We start from the raw sequence: 16,944 nt of genomic DNA, 5'->3' as shown, positions 1-16,944 counted from the left end.
GGGAAGGTCGGCCAGCCATGAGAACTGGATTTTGCTTTCATTTTCAAGTGGGAGTTTTGCTAAAGATAGCCAGTCTGGCAGCTGTTTCTTGGTGTCCTTGCGCCATATCGAGCCGTGCCTGCTGGCCTGTGCTGTCTGTGCTGGACCAGCCATCAGCTGTCACGCTCGCTGGCTTCGCAGGGATGTGATGTGTCTGTTATTTTTAAACTCGCTGCTTTCACTGTTTCCTGTTGGGCCGTGGCTTGCTGCCGACTCGAAGTCCTCTGGGCATGGCTCTCTGTGTCCATCCCGCTCAGTGTGTGTGTTGTGATTTGTAAGAGACAGAGAGACAGAGATAGAGAGAGAGCTGCTGTCTGCCCTCCCCCTCCCGATGTCTGCTGAGCCAAGGCAAAGCTGGGCGCTGGGGATCCGTCCAGGTCTCCCATGTGAGCAACTGGGACTCCATTGCTTGGCCTTGCTGGTTTAGGAATAGAGCAGAGACTTGCACCGGACGCCCTGGAATGCCATGAGGGCATCCCAGACTGGCCATGTAGCTGCAGGCCTAACATGCACTTCTGCTGGAGGATTTGCTGGGTTCCCTGGAGCTGTAGAGTCATGGTTTCCACTGCATGTTGAGTGTTTTGCATATTATTTCTCCCAACTTTTTTTTTGTAAATATTTATTTGATAGTCAAGGCAACAAAGTGAGAAAAAAACAATCTTTCATTTTCTGATTCACGCTCCAAATGGCTGCAGCAAGCAGCGCTGAGCCAGGCTGAAGCTGGGCCTGGGGTCCCATGCTGGTTTTCCACACGGACACAGGGATCCAGGGCCTTGAGCCTGTCCTCTGCTGCCTTCCTGGGCTGCTTAGCAGGAAGCAGAACATCTAGGCCATGGGCTGGCACTCCAGTGTGGGATGCCCATGTGGCCAGTGGCAGCTCAGACCTGCATGCCACAGCACTGGCCCCTCAGACATCTTCTTTAGCCCCTTTCCATCCTCTTTTGTCGCGAGACCCCCACTGCACCGATCCTGGGGCTGGCAGGGTATCCTGAAGGTCTCTGGCGAGGGTCGTCTCTACTTGGGGTTGTGCAGTGCTGACTTACCTTCAGGGTTGCACCAGGCAGCGAGCCTGGCCGTCAGCGTGTCGCCCTGTTGCTCACTGTCCAGATTCGGGGTATCCTGTTGTTGCTTCGAGTCTCTGCCATCCGTCTGCTCTTGGCGGCGCACACTGGCTCCTTCAGTTCTGGAGGCGTGGGCCGTGTCGGGTCTGGAGGCTCTCGGAGAGGGCATCCCCACTGCTTTCTCTTGCCCGGAGAAGGGCCGTGGTTCCCCTTCTATTTCTGTTGTATGCCTCGGATTTCCCACTGGAAACTGGATGGGAGGGGAAAAACACTCTGGCACCCATGGGTTGAACTCTGTCCCCGATGCTCTTGGTCCCATGGCTTCTCTGGGCGTGTCTGCAGTGTGTCTCCACGGGGCATCCACGTTGTGGCTGGGAGCGTTCCTTCTGCTCATATGTACTTTCTTGGCTTTGTCATAGGCCAAGTCCATGAGCTGTGCACACACCTCAGTCACCAACCCTGGGACTGGGCTCCAGGCAGGTTTGCCTCGCCTCGGCCCTCAGGACTTCAGGCGGTTTGCTGTCTCCCCGGCCCTCGCCCTGCTCTGGTCTCTGCATCCGCACTGTGTGTGCACTGGGCTCAGGGCCTGGGACCCTATTTGACCAGACATGTGTGATGTGCTGAGTGAGGACCCCAGGGGTGGCCCTGAATTTCTGGGAGATTCCTCCTCTGCCTGCCCTCCTATTGCTCACACTAGCTCGGGGTAACTGAAGAAGGTTTCTTCTTCATTAACCATCAAGACTGCTGCGTGCTGTGTCACGGAGGCTGGGTTTTCCACGGCCCTCCCGGGGGAACGCCAGCAGAGGCGGGGGCTTCCCCACCTGGTGGAGCCAGCCTGCCCTCGTGAGGCTAGGGGCCAGAAAGACCCCAGCTGGTGTTCCCAGGGGGGTTCAGTTCCCCTGACGGGAAGCCAGGCCAAGACAGGGAAAGAGTCACACCACGCACAGGTGTGCATGGCAACTCCCACTGGCTACATGTGCTGAAAACCCAGGAAGTCAGACTCGCCAGGCAGAGTTGGGGTTTGGAGAAAAGACAGTTTTGCAATCCAGGCATGGCTTTTGAAGTAGCACACATTTCAACTGAACTTCTTGAAGGCCTCTTCAATGCATGGATTTGAAAAAAAAAATTGCACCAAAATACATTTTCTTTTAAAATTCCATTCTTCTTGGACTTTTGAGTATCCTTGCGTTGTTCTTGAAATTCTCCTAAAAAATGGACCTGGTACCAGGAAGACTGAGTTGAGAGAATGTGTCAAATTGTATGGGTGACAGGCCACCCTGTGGGGCAGTGACATCAACTGCCTTTGTAACACTAGCATCACATATGAGCACACGTTCGAGTCCTGGCAGTTCCGCTTCCGACCAGCTCCCTGCTAATGCGTCAGGGAGGCCGTGGAAGATAACGGCCAGTGTCTGGGCCCCTGTACCCATGTGGGAAGCAGCTGCTGGCTTCAGCCTGACCAAGCCCTGACCACTGGTGACATCTGGGGAGTGAACCTGCAGATGGAAGCTGTCTCTCCCTCTCTGTCACTCTCCCTTTCAAGTAAGTAAAATGACTATTTAAAGCATGCTGCTTGCAGTGGAACTCTTAGAGTCAGCTCAGGCCAGGATCCAGTCTCGTGGCTGTGTGATGCCAGGGCTGCGCAGGACGGACAGCTCTGCCCTGGCTGGGCCTGAGGGCTGGGGAGAGCCTGTGGCATGGTTTACCAGTGGGAGTGTGTGATTTTAATGAGAGCCACACAGCATCACACGTTCTCTTTAAGTCACTGGTGAAATGTAAACCTACTTCGTGTAATCAGGACCATCAAAGGGGGAACAACGCCGGGGTGTCTGGGGGGCACCCAGCCAGGGGAGGCCACCAGGACACAGGTGGATGCAGTGCAGGCGGCAGGGGGAGCCAGGCCCTTCTCCAGGCGTCCCCTGCCCCACCCCTGGTCTGTCAGGGCAGCCCTAGGAAGGGAGAGTGCTCCTGAGAAAGACCCAGACGGCTTGCTGACTGGCAAGCACGCGTCCCAGGGAGAGCTATGAGCACTGGGCGTCCTGCCTCGGCGTAGCCACAGCCCAGGCGTGAGCTCGGTCCCCTGGCCAGGAGGGCTTCCCTGGTTGGAACCAGAGAGGCTGGGTGCGGATTCACAGTGTGACCGAGAGTCGCCGGCAGCGGGCGTTGGATTTGTATTTCTTTGACCGCCTAGCATGTCCTGCTCTCTCAGCCTCATGTGGGCTCCAGGCTGGGCCAGGTGAGGCTCCTCCTGGGCCCTTTTAGGCACCCAGCCCACCTCTCGTGATGGAGGCGGGGCAACACTGTTGGCAGACACTCCCCAGGTGATGCTGGGCACACCTGAAGAAAGCCTCCACGGCTTCCTGCTGGCCCAGGAGCGTGGTTTCTCAGGCAACCTCGTCCAGGGCAGTTGGCTTGCTTTGGAGGTGAGGGAGAGCTCCTGTGGCTTTGGCCGTGGCCTCTGCATATCCCCTGTCCAAGTGTGTTTGGGAAGACAGCGACTGAGTTACCCCAGTGGCTGAGCCCTACAGGTATCCTGGATGTGTCTCAGGCACACAGGTGAGCCCCGCGTCTCCCAGGTGGAGCAGGTGACTGGGAGAGGATGTGCCGAGAAGATGCCTTCGGTACCTGTTGCATGGGGGGGTCAGTGCCCCGTGATGTGGCCAAGGAGGCCAGTGGAGCAGGGTTCCCAGGGAGGGGTGCCCTGGCCAGCGGCTGCAGCACCCACCCAGAGTGCGTGGAAGTGCTGGCTCCGAGACCGAGGGACTCAGGGCCTCTGCGGGCCAGTACCTGTGAGGAACGCCCTGGCTTGGCAGCCCCTCTGCATTGGGAGTCTTTCTGCTGAGAGCTCTGGGCAGTCCTGAGTTACAGTCTGGCTCCAGTATGGACCAAGGTAGTGGGAGCGTGGGGACATGGGGCATGTCATGTCCTTCCCTGCTGGCCCCTTCCACCAGCCCCCCACAGACGGGGCTGCTCCTCCAGCTACACTTGAGCCACCTGTGGTCAAGGCACATGCTGTCTTCCTCGCTGTTGGGGTATCCACAGGTGGGATTCATGGGCTCATGAAGCTCAGTCTACCTCATACTTGCCTTTCCGTGAGCTGAGCCCGGAGCCGCAGCTCTGAGTCGCAAAGCACCAACCACAGCAAGCTTGGAGGTGAGCCGTCGATCCAGGCAATGTCCCTGTGGATGGGGGCGGGCATAGGGCAAGGACACAGGGACCTGCCACTTCCTGCCACCCCCGTGGATGGCTCTGTGAGGAGCAGGACTGAGCCAGGAAGCATGAGAGGCACAGGTGCAGCGTGTCTTCATCCCAGCTCCCTCATCATCACCGTCAACACGCACACACCTGCCTGAGACTTCCTGGAGCCCCACCTGCTGCAGTGAGCGGGGCTGCCGCGTGCATGCGTGCGTGTGTTGTCAGACCATCCTTCACTGAGGCAGTGCTCACCGGTGGCAAGGGCCCCGGGCACCCTGCCCAGCCTGGTGCCTCCTACGCTTGGGTGCCAGCCTCCTGTAGGCACCTGCTGGCCCTGCTCCCGGCATTGCGCTGCCTGCTGTAAACGGCTCCACATTTGCTCCCACGTGTGTTGGTACGGCAGAGAGAAGTGAGCAGGCAAAGCCTGGCTTACACTGAGCTCGCTGGAGGACCCCTGGGGGTGCTGGACAGCCCTTTCAAGGAGGCCGGGCCTGGGTGGTCTTTTCCTGACCACAGCAAACATTCAGGCCTGGCTAATGGTGGACTGACCTGGACTTGCCGAGAGTACCATGGGCAGAGGACTTGGAAGTACCAGCTGGTAAGGGAGGTGTGTGCACACAGGTCCCCTGGGGCACTGGCCGCCACCAGCTCTGCACAGCCAGGCACAGCCAGAGCTGGGTGGGCATGCTGCTTTGGGATGTCCCTCTTTTGTCAGCTGGGCAACTTTTGTGCCCTAGCAGGGCCAGGATGCTTCCCAGTCTAGTTCAGCGGCTGTCCTGTGACCGGGGCGGGGTGAGGGTCAGTCGTTGAAGGACCTCCCATGTGTATCCCTTGAGCAGGAGGAGCTGAGAGCCACTAGACAGACATCATTGGTTCAATGCATGGGGACGGAAATAGGACACAGGTAAACGGAGATGCCCATGAACAAAGTGTCCCCAGGTGTGCACAGGGCCCACGGTGTCCCTGGTTACAGCCTGCTGCCCGCCTCCTGCCGTCTCTGTGGCAGTGTGCACTTGTCCAGACCCCACGATGCTTCTCGCCTCTTCCCTGTTCTGGCCGCTCTGCTCTCATCCCGCCCACCAGTGCAGCCTGACAGTCCTGCACTGCGTCCCTTTCTTCACTGCGCCAGGGCCACTTGCCAGTCCTGCCATGACCTTGACTGACACCTGACCCCGTCCCCAGCGTGCACGTGGTGGTGTGGCTTGCCCCGGGCACCTGAACCTCTATTTTCCTGGTGGGGAAGTTAAGGCATGGAGGGCCTTGGCCAGGGTCACCCAGCACGCCTCCCCTCTCCGCCCCTGCCGTGTAGGGGGGAGGGTGCTCTGGCTGAGAGCCTGCACATAGCATGTGTGCGTGGCCGCCCTGCCAGGGGGCAGCAGGCAGGGGAGGTTAAGTAGTGTGGACAAGGTGGCAGAGATGGTTAAGAATAGGGTGTTAGGGTTCCAAGCTGGCTGTGTTCTTCCCAGCACAGGGCGCTGGTCTGCCTCGCTCACGGTGGCTCCTCATGCTCCCACCTTGATGCCCCCAGCCTCTTCCTGTCCTCTTACTAAACGGCAGCTCTGATTTGCACCATGGCTGTCCTTTCGTCTGACATGCTCTTCCTGCCCGTCAAAGCCTCATCCAGCAGGAGACACAGGTGCTTGCCTTGTCCTGGGCACCTGGGCATGCAGGAGGGGCAGCCCTGTGGCAGGGCATGGCCCCTGGGCCCTGGGCTGCTTGATGTCTGACCCAACTTGTCGCTTTGTATGTCCTTCAGCCACGTCCACTTTGCCCGAGGTGTCACCTTCTTGCCAGGTGCCAGCCTCAGGTCCTGGCCACCTTCCCCAGGTGTTACCCTGGGGTCCCCGTCTGCCTCCCCACCAGGTACCACGCCAAGGCCAGGTGTCTGGTTCTTCATTTGCACGTTCAGTAAATGTTTGTGTAACAGGCGCACAGAGGTGGAACAGTTACAGCAGTGTTTGTGGGCCCGGCACAGCCAAGTCTGTTTACCTGGTTTGTTTGGGAAGCCCTGGAAGGAAGCAGGCATGAGGAGGATCCTGCTGGGCGAAGCTAGCCATATCCGCTTAGCCACCAGGACTTCTGGGGTCTGAGTTTGTTTTTTGGGTGGGCTCCTGGCAGGACCCTGCATGGTGGGTGAGGCATGTGGAAGGGGCCCTCCCAGGATGTAGCCAGGTGCAAGCCATGTGCCTCTCCCTGTGGGGGGAATGCGACCGGCCTGGCTCAGGACAGCCCCAGCACACCTCCGGGCCTGGGAGGGCGGGAGGAGCCGCCTTTGACACCTGCTCTCGCCCCGCAGGTGAGCGTGCTGACCACCCTGGAGCGCAGGTTCAACCTTCAGAGCGCCGACGTGGGCGTCATCGCCAGCAGCTTTGAGATCGGCAACCTGGCACTCATCCTCTTCGTGAGCTACTTCGGCGCGCGCGGGCACCGGCCGCGCCTCATCGGCTGTGGCGGCATCGTCATGGCGCTGGGCGCACTGCTGTCGGCACTGCCCGAGTTCCTCACACACCAGTACAAGTACGAGTCCGGAGAGATCCGCTGGGGCGCTGAGGGCCGCGACGTGTGCGCCGCCAACGGCTCTGGGGAGCATGGGCCCGACCCCGACCTCATCTGCCGGACGCGCTCTGCCACCAACATGATGTACTTGCTGCTGATCGGCGCGCAGGTGCTGCTGGGCATCGGGGCTACCCCGGTGCAGCCACTGGGCGTCTCCTACATCGACGACCACGTGCGCAGGAAGGACTCCTCGCTCTACATAGGTAGGGGCTGTGGCCGCGGGGCTGCGCCTGGGCTGGTGTGGGTGTGACTTCTGGCCTGGTGGTGTGCGGGGAATGGAGGATGCCCTGGCAGACTGGTGCAGTGGGTGTGGGCGGCCCTGGCTGAGCCCCTAGGTGAGACGCATGGAGACACTAGACACTGAGCCCCATGGTGCATGGGAGGGGATGCCTCGGCATTTCTTAGTTGGACTGATTGTGTGCGTGTGCACGTGCGTGCCCTGGCTGCTACCCCAGGCACACTTCCGGCCACCTGTTGGGAGCCTTGCTGGCCGTTGTCATTCCGCTGCTGGGCGTGGGGGTGTCAGCCCGGCAGGCTTTGGCCGTGGCTCACAGCTGGTGATCTTGGGGTACTTTCCCTAAGGCGGTTTGCACAGGAACTGGGCCTAGGGAAGCAATGGAGCGTGTGTGTGCTTTGAAAACTGCTGTGCGGTCCTCATTTCTGGCGTGTTACACCGGCAGATGGATGGAAGCACAGAGCCAGCCAGTTGCTGAGCCGTGAATGGCTGCTGGGGCCTGCTGGCACTCACTCGTGGGGCGAGGGCGGCTGTGCTCACCATGCCACTCCTTGTTGGCCAGGGAGACTTGTTGGTCTTGTGGGTGCTGGCTTGGGGTGACACATCGCCGGTCTCAGAAGTGGAGTGTTGCTGAAGCTCCCCATCCCACCATGGGGAGGCTGTGGGCCTGGCGTTGCAGGTCACATGTGAGCACCACACCCTGCCATGGGGAGGCTGTGTGCCTGGGCAGGAACATCACTTGGGGGTCGAGCTTAGCGCGTGGCCAGCGCTGACCCCAAGTGCTGCTGCGGCGGGAGCTGGTGGACAGAGAGGACAGAGTGTGGCCGTTCCTGGGGATGTGGTCTTGCCTTTGCTCCATGGCGTGTCCTGAGAGCACACCATGCTCTTAATTGATGCCTTTCCCCTCGGTTCTGGTAGGGATGATTGACAAGAGACTGCTGTGTCCTGCCCTCATCCACTCGCCTGTCCACTGTCGCCCCCCGCTGAGAAGCTAAGGATGGAATGAGGTGGGGAAGATGTTTAATAACTTAGTTCACTGCAAAAGCGTGTTGCACATTCGCTGCTGACAATTCCAGAAAGAAGAGCAGTTGGGGACACTGATTAACTGATCTTCCAGGGACGTCGTCCTGTGCTTCCCTGTGCTGGCGGACGAGTCTGCAGGACCTGCTCCGGTCATGGCTGCCTATTTCGCTCTTAGTATTCTGTGTGTGTGTGGCTGGGCCCAGGGGCTATCATGGAGGCAGGCAGGTTGGCATGCTGTAGTTGTTAACTTGCATAGGGTCCTTTAGCTGGTGGGGCAGGGTGGAGGAGCTGAGGGGTGGAAGGCCTGGGGCCAAGATGGGGGCACGTCAGGGCATGGCACAGGGCAGCCTGGAAGCTTCAGGAGATGAACTTTACAGGCAGGGAGGTAGACAGCAGTGCACCCCACGTGCAGGCAGCGGGAATGTTGCAGCAGGAATACAGGACCCGGGAGAGGGAGCTGGTGCTTGTGGCCAGCCTGCCACCAGACCCCTATTCCGTGATCCTTGAGCAGCCTTGAGCAGTGGGTGCGGGCCTGGAGTCAGGTGTCGGGCTGGTGGCTAACTCAGTCCAGCTCATGCTCGCCCCTCCCCTCGGGGCTGACTGCGCCTCCCGGGGCCTTTGTGCCTGATCTGAGCCCCAGCAGCCATCAGCACATTTACCTCGTACCGCACATCCTGTGTCCACGTCAGCACTGTCCACTCCCTGGGGCAGGTGCTCCCTCGGAGTGATTACCTTAGGTGGGCAAGGGGGCAGGTAAGGGTGGCTTATAAGTGAGACTTCTCTTCCTAGCTCTGTTGCTCTTCCTTCAGGGGACACCACAGGCGGCAGAGCTCACGACTGGGGACAGAGCCGGGTGACCTGTGCTCACTGCAGAGGACAGCGCAGGTGACGGGCAGTGGGCCACGGGTGCTGCACTGGCTGCTGGGGAGATAGCTGTCACAGGCAAGGCACGCAGGTCCCATGGCTTCCCAGGCTGGGGTCTGAGTGAGGAGTGGCAGGACCCTGTCCCCACAGGGAGAAGGATGCTGAGGGCCCGAGGCTGGGGCTCTGGGAGCAGGCTGCAGTTCATGGACACTTGGGTTCCTATTGCCAGGGATACCCTGGGCATCTACACAGGGTCAGTGCCGCTGTGACCAGAATCAGACAGGGAGGACAGGCAAATGGACATGCATGTGGAGGCGGGTTTTTGACAGGCATGGGAGGCAGGCAGGAGGTGGTCCGTGTGCAGAGCTGCGAACACTGGCCTTGCCGGTCCTACATTAACCCAGCAGGTGCTGTTTCTCGCACAGGCCCCTGGTGCTTCACCTCCAGGCCAAGGCAGTACTGGCCCTGCCCCGGGCAGCAGGGGTGCTGACGGTGCCACTGTGGCGCCTGCTGGAGCATGGCTGCTGCCCTGGTGTGATGCGTTGGCCGCTTCTAACCTGTTCCCCCCTCACCTGGGAGCACCTCAGCTCAAGCCTTAGAAAAATCATGTTCTTATTTTAGCAGACGTTGGAACAGCAAAGCTAGAAAATAGGATCTGTAATTCGAATGCCTCAAGAAAACGACCGGGAACATTTAATTATGTTTCATTCTGGCCTTTCCTCTTAGCATGTGTAGTTAGCTAGCTCAGGGCGTTTTGTAAGTACACTGGCTATGTTTCAGTTGGTGTGGTCTAAGTGTTCTAGAATGTAAACCTCACCCAGTCCCTGGGGACTCCAGCTGCCCCTCCAAGATGGAAATCCATGTGTACCCAGTGCCCATGTGTGCAGTGGTGGAAGGATGTGCGTGGGGCCCACACACATGGTTTGGGGCCCTCTAGCCTGTCCATGTAACCTGTAACCCCTGATACTGTGTGCAGGCCATGCGCGTCTAAGGTTTATGGAGAGGGCCAGGGTGAGTTCCTTCCAGCTGCAGATGGTTGGATCCGCCCTTGGGCACCTGCGTCCCTTTCGGTCACTGCACTGTCTGCACACCTGGATGTGTGTGAGTGGGTGGGATGGCAGGCCAGGCATCATGGTGACTCTCACCTGGTCCTCGTTTGCTGAGCGCTTCACAAGCTCAAGCTAGCTCAGATAGGTTCTGGGTGAGCTGAGCCCTGGCCGGGGGGCCTTGCTGTAGCCTCGGTCTAAAAGTTGATGTGTGGGGCATTCGGTGTTGTGCCCCTGCTCATGGGCTTGGGCAGCTCTGCTTTGCAGCCCTCCAAAGGCTCAGTGCCCAGATGGACAGTGCAGGCTATGGACCTGACGCTGGCCACCTGCTGCTTGGACCTGCTAGTGGTTGCCCCTTGAGGATACTGTCATCTTTCTAGAACATCCAGGTTTTTTTTTTAATTATTACTTATGTGAAACTCAGGATTTCAGCAAGAGAGGGCAAGCAAGACGGAGAGAGAGATCCTCTTCTGTCAGTGGTCCACCCGCTGAACGGCACAACAGCCAGAGCTGGGCGGGGCTGAAGCCAGGAGCTGCCTCCAAGCCTCCCAGATTGGTGCAGGGGCCCATGCTCCGCTGCTTTTCCAGGCACATTAGCAGGGAGCTGGATGGAAGACAGAGCGGCTGGGACGCACAGTGACGTCCATGTGGGATGTTGGTGTTACAGCAGGTGGTTCTTAGCTGCTGTGCCACAGCATGAGCCCCCTGGCCGGCAAATTCAGGCTATGCCCTCTTTCCAGGAGCACGTCAATCCAGCAGGCAGGGGGGCTGTTGGGAAGGCACAGCCCGAGTCGGTCGTGTGGGGACAGTGCTGGGGCAGGAGTGAGGAGACACTTGGTGTGTTAGGAGCCCCTTGGGTGCTGCTCATAGGCCCCCAGTGTGACGCCAAAGACGCCACAGTGTAGGGCTGGCTGGGGCCTCCGGATGGGGGCTGTGTGAGTGACAGCAGTGCTCCAAAGGCTGTGATGGACGGTGACCATGACGGGGAGCGGGGCCAGCTGTGCACACACGTCTAGCTTGTTCAGACCTCCACATTGGCCGCTGTGCTCTGCCCTCCTCCAGCACCGGGCTTGGGAAGGTGGCCCAGTGACCTTCCCCCAAGCTGCAGCACATGTGGTGTTCTTGGGGCAGGTCTCTTCTGGGCGGGGATGACTGGGCCCCATCTCCTCATCCTCACCTGTGCAGGGCCCCGGGGGCAGGTGTGCCGTGGAGAGCCATGAGCGGTACAGCTCCCAACTCTGAGGTCCCGCCCCTGGCATCTCCATGGCTGCAGGAGCCTGTACTGCTCAGTGTCGGCTGGGCTCTTGGGCTCACCACAGCCTGGCAGCCTGCTGTGAGAGACCTTCCCTCCCGGGGCTCCGGCCAAGCCAGGCTGGCAGCCCTGATGTTGCTGTGTCCACCATTGCTGTCCCACTGAGGAGCAGGGAGAGGGAGTGGTGCGTGGCTCCAGTTGGCCCTGAAGCTGGCCGGGAGTGGAGTCCCATGGGAGTGCTCACCCCCTGGGGAGCCCCTGCAGTGGCCTTCTCTAACCATAGTGCTGGCTTCTCCCCAGGGCCAGCGGATCCAAGCAGGCTGGATTTAAAAACAGCTGCTGTAGCTGTGTAGAGTGGCACGCTGTTGTCTGGTTACCAGATGGAAAATACCAGCCACCCTGGCCACAGCCATGGCTGCTGCCGTAGCCATCATGGCCTCGTTTGTCGTGGTACTGCTCGGTAGACAGCACACAGACAGGAGATGCCGAGCCCAGGCAGCCAAGGGCTGCCCTTGGCACCCAGGAGTGATTTTCTGTGGCCGTGTTTGAGGTTGGCTCGGGGCCACCAAGTTGCCTTCTGGGAAGTTCCTTTGGAGAGTGGAGTGGCCCTAGGAGGCAGCTTGGCTCTCAAGCTTGTTACCTTGTTTGGAGACTCCTGTGAGCTCTGCTGGGGCAGCTCTTCCTGGATCCCAAGCGAAGTTCAGCCAATGTTTGGGTGACCAGAGGCCATGACAGGCGACTGGGAGGAGCTATGCAGAGTGGGGCTGAGGGCGGTGGCCCTGGAGGGCTAGAAAGCGTTTTCCCACCCTGCTGCTGACTCTCCCTGCTCCCTGGAGAGCCCTGTGCTTACAGGAGTGTGGTGCATCACTGAGACACCCGGGCGGACGGCCAGCCGGCCTCCCCTGGGCACTGAGCTTCTCATGCCCGCCCCACTCCCCACCCGCGATTCCTTAGAAGCTGAAATTTTCCATCCCTCGTTGTACAAGCCCTGCTCTGGATGTGTGGAGGAGAGCGGGGTCTTGGCAGAGCCTCGTGTGTTCCGGGCCCTGCTCTGGACGTGTGGAGGAGAGGCGGGGTCTTGTCCGGGCCCTGCTCTGGACGTGTGGAGGAGAGCGGGGTCTTGTCCGGGCCCTGCCCTGGACGTGTGGAGGAGAGCAGGGTCGTGGCAGAGCTCCGTGTGGTCCGGGCCCTGCTCTGGACGTGTGGAGGAGAGTGGGGTCTTGGCAGAGCTCCGTGTGGTCCCGGCCGATGCAGAGGAGCAGCATGCTGTCCTTGTTCTGTAGCACAGATGCCCCTGGGCCATCCAGAGAGTCAGAACTCCCAGATCAGAACTTTCCATGTGTTCTTAGGAGAGGCCTCTTGGGGCGGAGAGAGAAAGAAACTGAGTCCAGAGGGCCCCAGGCGTTGCTGGGGGACTATGTTTTGGGTGGTTCCTGTGGTGCAGTGCTGGCCTCCGGTTTCGGGGCTCGGGGTTGGACAAAGGCTGGGCAGTGTGTCCAGGACACTGCCTTGTTTCCCTGCTTGCTGGAATGTTCTGGACTCCAAGGTCTTGGTCCTTCACTGCCACATTCTGAATTCACAGCACGTGTTTACCTGCTTGCCTGGGGACAGTGCATGGAGTTTATAAAGGGAATTTGGGCTCCCGCTTGGAGGTCCCATGGACACATCATGGTCAGATGGTGTCTGAGATGGTGTGAAGATGCTTGGGGACTTTCTGGAACCCAGGGGCATCTACCTCTGGACCTGGCACCCCCTCCTACCTTGGCTGCGGGCAGAGCACTGTCCTCACATGGCTCCATGTGCCATCTGGGCTGGGGGTCTTCCGCCATGGCCTTCCCTGGGGCATAAAGACCCTTGGGACGAACTCAGAATGGGATGTCTCCTCCAGACCACCGCAATCTTCCTCCTCTGTTTTTGTCTTTTTAAAATTTAAATTAAAGCTATCCTTATTTTAAAACTTGTTTTAAAAATCTATTTGTTTTTATTTGAAGGGCAGAGTTATGGAGAGAGGAGAGACAGAGGAAGATCTTCCAACACTGGCTCACTCCCCAAATGGTCACAAAGACTGAAGCTGTGCTAATTTAAAGCCAGGAGTCTTTTTCCAAGTCTCCCACATGGGTGCAGGGGCCCAAAGCCTTGGCGGTTCTCTGCTGCTTTCCCAGGCCATTACCAGGGAACAGGAAGCTGGGTGGGAAGTGGAGCCGTCGGGAGTTGAACCAGTGCCTGTGGGGATGCCCTTTAGCAGGTGACCAATATCTGGTACAGCACAATGCTGGCCAGTTAGAGCTTCACCCCAAGTATCCCTGAGCAAGGAGTGGTTTTTTGTTTGTTTGTTTGTTTTGAGCAAGGAGTGTTATCAGAGGAAAACTGCTGTTAGTATCCTATGGACAAACTGCCAGCGGTACTGGGCACAGCGGTTCTGGGCACAGCGGTACTGGAGCGGGTTTGATTCGGGGTAGCATTCCGTCTGGGCTTCTGGAGGCCCCAACCTGCAGACAGTGCTGGGTAAGGTTTGGAAGGACACTTTCCGAGGTCCACACGGTGACTTGCCTTTTGGGGTGACTTCTGTTGTACTCTGCTCCCACCTGCTGCCGTGAGGGGTGCCCATCCATCGGGGTGTACTGTTCCTGGCCATAAGCTGGCACCTCAGTGTATGGCTCCCAGGGAAAGCCTTGCCCGGCAGACCACAGCCAGGGCAGGAAGCGGGGGGATGAGAGAGGCGCCCAGGAGAGAACTAGAGGACTTTGTGGAGAAGGGCCAGCTGCTGTGACACTCCCATGGGGAAACGGCAGGCTCCTCTGTGCCAAGTGTTGTGCAGTCTGGACCATCCAGAAGGGGCTAGGCCGCGGAACCCGGGCTGTTTCGGGGTGCTGGAAGTGTCTGCAAGCCCGACCCCTGGGATGTGAACTCTAGCCTATGGGACAGCCTCTCGGAGGTGGTCAGTCGGCAGTCTGGTTCTCTGTAACTTTCCACCGCACTGCCCTGTGGCCCTCCAGGGAGCAGTGTGTAGGTGGAGGGCAGCGGAGCAGGGTCCCTGGGAGGAGCACAGGATGGGTGGGAGGAGCACAGGATGGGTGGGAGGCGGGCTGCCCAGCTGTGATCTCAGACCCATGGTCTTTGCCTTTTAAACTCCCAGCCCTGGGGACACGAACTCCAGCTGCAGCTTGGCTGTGCAGCTGGCATCTGTACCACTCACCAGGGCCGGGCACGTCCCAGCCAGTATCTGCACTGCTTGCCAGGGCTGGACATGTCCCGGCCAGCACCAGCACCACTCACCAGGGCTGGGCACATTCCAGAAGGCTCCACACCATTCAACATGGCCTGGCACATCCCAGCCAGTATCTGCACCCCTCACCAGGGCCAGGCACGTCCAGGCCAGCACCCGTACCACTCACCAGGACCAGGCACATCCCAGCCAGTATCTGCACTGCTCACCAGGCTGGACACGTCCGGGCCAGCACCCACACTGCTCACCAGGACCAGGCACGTCCCAGACAGCTCTGTACTGCTCAACAGGGCTGAGCACGTCCCAGCCAGCTCCACACTACAGTACAGGGCCGGGCACGTCCCAGCTGGCACCTGCATCACTCACCAGGGCCGGACATGTCCCAGCTGGTGTCTGCACCGCTAACCAGGGCCAGGCACATCCCAGTTGGCACCCACACCGCTCAACAGGGCTCGGCATCTCCCAGCCTCTTCATCCCACAACTCTGAAACTCCTACCCCGTCCCCCACCCTCATCCTCCACCCCACCCCCATCCCTCCTTCTATCTCTGTGACTCTGACAACCCCTCGGATCCACTTAGGGGGAGCTGGACAGACCCAGGGGGAGCTGGACAGACCCAGCCCTGGTGCCCCCAGGCCTGGCTTGTTTCACTTGGTAGCCCATCCCTGGGACAATATCTTCACTGCAGTGGGGCGGGGGAGGGGGACTTCCTGTGTGGCGGTCACTTGGATCCCGGCCACCTCACCTATGGCCTGTCCTCAGCCATGTTGCCGCTCATCTGGATATATGGTGTGCTTCTGGAGTCTGACCAGCTTGGTGGGGATGCTTGAGGCTTAGCAGGTGCAGTGTGCAGCTCCCGGCTCCTTCCTCCCAGGCACCACCGTTCTCTTGCACCTCAGATCCGCCATCTCTCACCCAGGGAGGCTCAGAACACCTGTCGCACACCCCTGCCTGCCCCCATGCCTGCTCTTTGCACTGTGGACTGGCCCTCGGCCCTTCTGCACCCGCTGCTGACCATCTCGTGGTGGTGGTGCTCCGAGGCAGGCTGGAAGCTTCTGGTCTGCCCACAGGTGGGACAGCGCCATGCGCGCTCACCGTCTCCTCACAGTGAGGACCTGGAAGGGTTGGGTGCAGCGTGCCCTGCTGTTCCCCCATGTCTCCCCCCGCCCAGGTGTCAGATGCACCTGCTCCTGTGACCTCAGGACAGCCATGAGGGTGGATTCTCATTCCCGTCACCAAGGCTCGGAGAGAGACATGGCCATGATCATCCATGTGTGTGGTGTGCTGAGATGGAGCCTGGCCCCAGAGCCCAGCTCCTCGCCTCCCACAGGGGTGAGTCCTCAGGCGTGTGGTGTGCGGAGATGGAGCCTGGCCCCAGAGCCCAGCTCCTTGCCTCCTGCAGGGGTGAGTCCTCAGGTGCATGGTGCGCTGGGATGGAGCCTGGCCCGAGTCCAGCTCCTCGCCTCCTCAGGAGTTGCCTTGTTTTGTGTTGGGCCTTGTGTAGGACAAGCTGTTGGGCACCATGGAGACTCCCTTGGGGCACTGAGTCTTCACCGGGTCCGGAGCAGCCGGCTGAGGTGTCCTATGCCCAGTTTCATGGGTCCTCTTGGGCCTGCTCCCCCTGTGCCCTGCTGTGCCCTAGAGTCGCCGCAGGTGCCATTGCATGGAGGCAGCCATGTCTGGGCCGGACTCCACACTCTCCCACCAAAGTTCTCACCCTTGCATGTGCAGGCTGCAGTAGCCGGGAAAGGCACTGCCCGGTGCCAGCTCAGACGCCTGCTCATGAGCCCTTCCCTGGGCCTGCAAGCCAGAGTGGCCAGGCCTGCTCCTGCCTCCCCATCCTGCTCATCACTCTGCCCAAACCTGCTCCTCCTCACTGGTTCCTCCCTCTTCCCTCATGTCTGCGAGGCCCTCTTTCCTGCAGCCACCCCTGGCACCCACAGGGTGCTGCTCTGAGCTACACCAGCCTATTCTGGGTGACACCACCAGCCAGAGGTCACCGAGCCTTCCTCAGGGTGCAGGCACCTGGGGCCATCCAGCTGCTGAGCAGTGGTCAGGCCTTGAGCCCCAGCCGTCTGCTCTGGGGCTTTCTGGCAGGCCCGTCTCTTCCTCCCCTTGCAAGGGGCTGCCTGCCGTCCTCTCCCTGTGTCCTGCCCTCTCTGGCTGCTCCCAGGAACCACAGCCCCAGGGACGAGGGTTTGCACTTGGCTTTGGATAGCCAGGCTCTGAAGCCTCCTCTCTGCTTCCAGTTCCTCCCCGTGCTCACTGAAGCCTTGGTTACAGTGGGTGTTAGTGTAGCCCCCCACGAGCCCCTCAGGCCCTGAGCTGTGAGGACTGGACATTAGCTGTGTAGGATTGGAGCCAGTTGTGAACTGTGACACTGAGCTGCGACGCCGTTGTGGTACCAGGCGGTCTCTCCTTTTGGGGTGCGAGAGAGGAATGGTGAA

At 59.9% G+C, this 16,944-nt stretch overlaps 1 protein-coding gene across 2 annotated transcripts in view; it reads left to right on the top strand.

Moving 5' to 3' along the window:
• The window catches only part of SLCO3A1 (solute carrier organic anion transporter family member 3A1), a 115,131-nt gene that overhangs the window by 19,759 nt on the left and 78,428 nt on the right, over positions 1–16,944 (top strand). For both annotated transcript variants that reach the window (XM_058666601.1, XM_058666600.1), the window contains exon 2: positions 6,592–7,054. In XM_058666601.1, coding sequence (XP_058522584.1) covers positions 6,592–7,054 — 463 coding nt within the window. The remainder of the gene's footprint in view (positions 1–6,591; positions 7,055–16,944) is intronic.

Source organism: Ochotona princeps, chromosome 6 (assembly GCF_030435755.1).
Source record: "Ochotona princeps isolate mOchPri1 chromosome 6, mOchPri1.hap1, whole genome shotgun sequence".
NCBI classification, from domain to species: Eukaryota; Metazoa; Chordata; class Mammalia; order Lagomorpha; family Ochotonidae; genus Ochotona; species Ochotona princeps.
The sequence above is the reverse complement of the archived record's forward strand: the minus strand, read 5'-3'. Positions and strand labels throughout refer to the sequence as shown.